The following is a 6,000-nucleotide window of genomic DNA, read 5'->3' as shown; positions in this document are numbered from 1 at the left end:
CCCTCTCTCTATATATATATATATATATTCCTCTCCCCCGTCTCAAGTGAGGCAAGTGGTGGACGTAGAAATTTTACACTAGACTTCTATATTCACATAATACAAAAAAATGGGAACTACAAATAAAATAAATAAGAAAAATAGAAATAACACGTAAGATTCAAACTCAGGCCAGTAAGAATTGCCGTTTTTTAGCCCACCTATAAAGCCACTTGAACTACTACTAGTTCCATTGGCCCCCATCCAACCATGTAGGTCCACCACTGAGTAAGAAATTCTTTTTGGCATGAAAATTGAGAAGTGTCATAGAGTCAAGTGGAGAAAGAATGAAGTAGATGAATGAATGAAATAATGAAGTGAAGAGAGAATAAAAACAGAAAACACTAATGATGTTGCCTTCTTAAAAAAATATGAACCACTTGTAGTGCGACAGAGGGAGCATAAATTTATGGTTAATATGATTTTTTTATTTTATTGTAAATATTATTGTGCATTGCAGTGACCGATCTAATCTTACATAAACTCCAAATCGACACATCTCAATTAAATTGTTCGATCTATTAATTATATAACAGCATATTACAAAAAACACAATCACACGATAGAAGTTTGGAGCACACAGAAAGAAATACACATTGCTAGAACAAAAGTTCACACCACACCATATGCTAATCAACACAAACCAAATTGCATAATCAACCTCACTGATGATGCCTTCTTCTAACTGCATTCCTCTCTTCTCTTCTTCTTACTCTTCTTTCATGTCTTCTTTTTCTCCTTCCTCTCTCAAAGAATATCTTGTCAGCAACCTCTTCTATCTTCTCAAAGTATCTTTCTCTCAAGCTCCTGCAACATAACAGAATCCATCATGCTTCCGAATCCCACAACATAACCAAACGCAGCAAACACATATTCCCACTCAATCTCCTCATCTTTTGGTTCTGAATCCTCTGATGGCGATGGACCTGGTGGATGAGGGTTGAAACTTCCGTTGAGTGGGAAACCAGATAACCCCGCATTTCCTTCAAATGAATCCGCTGAAAACGTTTGAAAGTGGCTGCTAGTTGGGATCAGTCCAGTGAGATGATTGTAAGACAGATTCAAGAATGATAGGAAATCGAGTTTTGTGAGCTCATCTGGTATTCTCCCGGTGAGCTTGTTTGAAGAGAGGTCGAGCGACCCAAGCTCTCTCAAGGCACCCAATGATCTTGGGATTGCATGAGTGAGAGAGTTGTGGGATAAGTTGAGAAGATAGAGTGAGGTGAGATTACCAATTGAATTTGGTATTTCTCCCTCAAAATGATTGGAAGACAAATCAATGCATGTAAAGTCAGGCCAAATCTTCACAAGCCTCACTTCTACATTTTTCACAATTATTGTCACCTCATCCCGATATAAATAACTTGCATTTAAAATATCGGAGGGTGAACGCCTTAAATGTGCCTGACTTTGTAGCATCATTCCTCTCCAGCTTGAGAAGTTTAGGGAATCCAGAGTGCCACTGAAATGATTTGAAGATATATCCAAAATTTGAAGATCAGGCCAACTCTTACCACATCTCAACTCTCCATGGAATCTGTTGGAGCGCAACACAAGAACCTTCAAGCTCTCCGGCAGCGCCATGCAAGGGAAACTATCATCAAAGTTGTTGTTTCCAACATTCATCACCGCTAATTCTACACAATTTGCCAAAGACTTGGGAATCTTCCCTCCTAAGTTGTTGTCACTAACATCAAAGGTTTTTAGGGCACACTTCCTATTAAATGTATCGGAGAAAACACCAATAAAGTTGTTTCCCCTAAGATTGAGCACTTCAAGGTAATAACTTTCTTTAAGTAGGCGGGGAGGTATGCTACCGATTAAGTTATTGAAAGACAAGTCGAGAACCATAAGTCTTGATATACTGCATATAGAGGTTGGAATTACTCCGGTTAGCCTATTGTTTGCGAGAAACAAGAAATTGGCAAAATAATAATCAGATTCGCTTGCGTTTGCGTCTGGACGGAGTAAGGGAAACTCACAACTCAAAAGGTTAGAGTGTAAGTCTAGTGTATCAAGAGAAGTAGGTATATGGTAAGGCTTTTGCAAATCTGTCAGAAGATTAAGAGAAAGGTTCAAAGAGCTCATTCCAGATCCCCAAATCCAACTAGGAATATCCCCTCGCAAATGATTGTTTGAGAGGTCCAAATCTGCCAAATAGGATAAATTTCTAAGATTTGGGAAATCATGCAGATTGCAGGATGACATGTGCAATGTATATAAGTTTGAAGTTGAACTCATGTTGGTCGTGTCAATTGATAAGTTGTTGTTTGAAAGAGTAAGTTCCGAAAGATTTGTAAGACTTTGGATCTTATTCAGTTCAAAAGTGGCATTGAACAAGTTGTCAGAAAGCCTGAGACTCAACATGTTTTGAAGCTGGAAGAAGAAGTTAGGAATAGGACCTCCAATCCTATTACCACTCAAATCCATCCGAAAAAGGTTCTACAATGGAAATTTCTTCGATTTGTCCACTGAATTGGTTGTTGGATAGATAGAGATCATGTATTGAGGGTAGACCAAAAAGATGGTGAGGAATGGTGCCGTTCAATGAATTGTGGCTTAAATCTAAACTATAAAGGTTTGTAAGACCTTGAAAATGCAAGTGAGAAAGTGAGCCCATTAGATTATTATCACTAAGCTTTATGGATTCAAGATTCTTGCAGTTATGAAATGAAGGAATCGAACCAGTGAGGAAGTTGTTTGATAACTCGAGAAAAACTAGCTCAGTTAGGTTGGCCAACGTGGATGGAATTGGTCCCTTGAAACCAGAGTCTGACAAATCAAGGATTGCCAAATTTGGGAGATGATGGAATTGGTTAGGAATCTCAGTTGTGGTGAAGTCATTGGATGAGAGGTCAAGCCTCGACAAGTATGTCAACCGGAAAAGAGCTGATGACTCACCAATTCTGCCGGAGATGCCCTCGCTGTTGAGGAGCAAACTGATAACGTGACCCGAGTCATCGCATTTCACGCGCTTCCATTCACAACAATCACCTGTCCCATTCCAATGCTCTAAACCCTGTGAAATGGAGGAGTTGAATTTGAATTCGCTCCTGAGCTCAAGTAACAACTTTTGTTGATCATCGAGGCATTGGCCATCCACAAATACTATGAACAACACCAAATAAAGGAAGCGGACAAGTATTGAAAGAGACATTACAATGAAGAGGTGAAATATGCAAGTACTAAGTAAGAGGATATAAATATTTCGAAAATTCACTACAATTATTGGTTTATGAACGAGACAGCTTCTTCGTTGCTCACTTGCTTTTCTTAACCCATTTTACACGTTGTAATAAGTCAAAACTCAGCACCTGCTTTTCAAAAGCAAATAAATAGTATATGCTTGTCTGTATAACTTTTTTCAAAATTTCATGTAATAAATGATGTTCAAGTGTTTTAATAGTATTGGAATTTGGAACACCGCCGCTGATTGGAACATTTAAAATGTTACAAGCATATATTACTGTTTTTAATGTTTGAGAGGCTAATGAAGAGTCCCACTTTTTCCACAATTGATTCAGAGACTGTCGGTTTGTTTGATTCTATCATTTGTTAAATCCACAAGTGGGCCAACGCGCCGATAATCTATTTCTATGTTCATATTTTTACTTTAGAAAAGAGTCAACAAAATTTGATTTGTTTTTCTCTCTACCCATCTTACACGCTCAATTTTTAACACCAAAATCTGGGCTTTGTTTTTCTATATACTCCCTCCGACCCCGAAATATTGTCCATGTTTAACTCTTTTCGAGTTTTAAGAAATGTGAAGAAAAGTTAGCGGAATGTGGATCTCATATTTATATATTCCCTCCGTCCCAACTAAGTTGAGTCGCATTCTTTTTTGGGATGTCCCAACTAAATTGAGTCATTTTCTCTTTTGACAAAAAATAAAACATCTAATCACTCTTACTTTATTCCATCACCTACTTTACTCTCTCTTTGTCTTTCCTACTTTATTCCTCTCTCATACTTTTCAATATAATTTCTTAATATACATGTCCAAAAGTTATGTCTCAACTTAGTTGGGAATAGGGTATTAGTTTTATAAATAGAATGTGAGTGTAATTAGTTTACTAGAAAGTGGGGTCCAATACTAAAAATGAAAAAAAAAGTGAATAATATTTCTCGGACGGACAAAAATTGTAAAACTGGATAACATTTCACGTACGGGGGAGAGAGTATTGGGTATAATAGTCATTTCAAATTTCAATCACATAATTTGGGAGAGAGTATTGGGTATAATAGTCATTTCAAATTTCAATCACATAATTTGCTTTAATTTGAATAGTTTTATAAGGCTCGGAAAACGAAATATTAAGTCATGAAATTTTAATTTTGGTCAATCATATTGCATGTTTAATTTTGGGTGAAATCACTGGTGACAAGGCCGTCAAATTTTTTGACTTGAAATCACGAAAATTTTTAAGGATTATCAACTATCATTGATTCTCTAATTTACCGTTACTACACAAAATACATTTTATAAATATGGCATAGGGCGTATTCTAAGCGATTTAAAACCTCTGGTTTGGCTATACTAACAAATTTTGATTTGATCCATATTCCATATTCCATATTCATAGCAGAAAGTTCACAAATGGGCTGTTAAAAAACGGGCCATGTCTGTAAATTATATGAGCCCAGCCCAGTTTCTGTTAACCTGTAGTGGGCTTCTTGGCCCATAGAATTGGATCGAACTAGGCTTTGGGCTTCATGATTTTGAGTGGATATAAAGTCATGATTTTGATAATACAACTTTAATAGTCATTGCTTAAATGTAATGATCTCATGTTATTTTATCTTATTCACAAAACCTTGGCCCATAGAAGTGGATCGAACTAGGCTTTGATTTTTGCACATATATACTCTTATTAACAAATCACGAAAAATTTGACTATTAACCTCTGAATTAGTCTCCAATCCATACTGCCTGCCTTTTTCCATTACATAAACATAACAATAAGAGTATACATATAAAAAAAGTCCTCAACACCTCTCACCATCAAACTCATCACAATGCTTCCTAACTTTCTCTTCATTTCCATACTCTCCTCCTTCATTTTGATTCATTCCCATAGCCAATGCATTGACTATCAAAAAAACTTGTTGCTTCAACTCAAGAACGAGTTGATCTTCAACTCCTCTCTCTCATCCAAACTATCACAATGGAATCAAACCGATAACTGCTGCAAGTGGCAAGGCGACGTTTCAGGCAACGTCGTAACCTCCAGCTCAACAATGAGTCCATTTCCGGTGGAGTCAATGATTCATCGAGCCTCTTCAAACTCGATCACCCGAATTTGGAGATGCTTGTTGGGAATCTAACAGGGCTTACAGAGCTCTATCTTGATGGTGTCAATGTTACTTCCTCTCACGACAGGAAAGAATGGAGTCGTGTGATATCATCGTTTTTGCCTAACATCACCGGGCTGAGTTTGTGCCGGTGCTCTCTGCTTTGCCCTTTGTTTAAGTCCTTCTGGCAACTCCGTTCCCTGTCTGTTCTTCGACTAGATCTGAATGATCTGTCCAGAGTAGTTCCGGACATGTTCGCCAGTTTTTCGAGTTTGAACACTTTGAGCCTTGTTGGGTGTGGTTTGGAAGGTTTCTTTCCTGGAGTGATATTTGGTATTCCAAGTTTGGAAAATCTTGATTTGTCTCATAATAAACTGCTTAGCGGAAGCGTACCACCATTTACAAAGACATGGTCTGTTAAGTCTATGAGGCTGAGTTTCACTAATTTTTCGGGTATCATACCAAGTTCGCTTAGCAATCTCAGGTCGTTGTCGGAGATAGACCTGTCCGATTGCCTTTTCACCGGTTCGCTTCCTTCCACCTTTGCTTCACTGACTGAACCCTAACTTATGTAGACTTGTCTTATAGCTCTTTGATAGGAGTGAAAGGCTCGTTCGCCGCACCAATTGTTAGGAGTGAAAGGCGGAAGAGAGGTTTAGAGCACGA

General features: G+C 37.8%; 3 protein-coding genes across 3 annotated transcripts; 1 reads left to right on the top strand and 2 right to left on the bottom strand.

Moving 5' to 3' along the window:
- Positions 1-822: 822 nt before the first annotated feature.
- LOC121788779 (receptor-like protein 33) lies at positions 823-2,951 on the bottom strand. The gene has a single exon (XM_042187388.1). The coding sequence runs from the start codon at positions 2,467-2,469 to the stop codon at positions 823-825; it is 1,647 nt and encodes a 548-aa protein (XP_042043322.1). The 5' UTR covers positions 2,470-2,951.
- LOC121788777 (receptor-like protein 38) lies at positions 2,482-3,196 on the bottom strand. The gene is made up of 2 exons (XM_042187387.1): positions 2,629-3,196; positions 2,482-2,510 (listed from the first exon to the last, which is right to left on the bottom strand). The coding sequence occupies exons 1-2, from the start codon at positions 3,194-3,196 to the stop codon at positions 2,482-2,484; spliced, it is 597 nt and encodes a 198-aa protein (XP_042043321.1).
- Positions 3,197-5,348: 2,152 nt separating this feature from the next.
- LOC121788776 (receptor-like protein 6) lies at positions 5,349-5,900 on the top strand. Its single transcript, XM_042187386.1, has one exon. The coding sequence runs from the start codon at positions 5,349-5,351 to the stop codon at positions 5,898-5,900; it is 552 nt and encodes a 183-aa protein (XP_042043320.1).
- The last annotated feature ends 100 nt before the right edge of the window (positions 5,901-6,000 follow it).

The sequence above is a fragment of the Salvia splendens genome, unplaced genomic scaffold, assembly GCF_004379255.2.
Source record: "Salvia splendens isolate huo1 unplaced genomic scaffold, SspV2 ctg1142, whole genome shotgun sequence".
Lineage (NCBI taxonomy): Eukaryota > Viridiplantae > Streptophyta > Magnoliopsida > Lamiales > Lamiaceae > Salvia > Salvia splendens.
Note: the sequence above shows the minus strand (reverse complement) of the source record. Positions and strands in the feature narration are given on the sequence as shown.

Bases quoted from the DNA above. Each gene is read 5' to 3' on its own strand.
- LOC121788777 (XM_042187387.1), bottom strand. From the start codon at position 3,196: ATGTCTCTTTCAATACTTGTCCGCTTCCTTTATTTGGTGTTGTTCATA. The intron at 2,511-2,628 runs GTCTTACAAACC...CAACCAATTCAG, and splicing joins TTCTCACTTGCATTTTCAAG to TGGACAAATCGAAGAAATTT.
- LOC121788776 (XM_042187386.1), top strand. From the start codon at position 5,349: ATGCTTGTTGGGAATCTAACAGGGCTTACAGAGCTCTATCTTGATGGT.
- LOC121788779 (XM_042187388.1), bottom strand. From the start codon at position 2,469: ATGGATTTGAGTGGTAATAGGATTGGAGGTCCTATTCCTAACTTCTTC.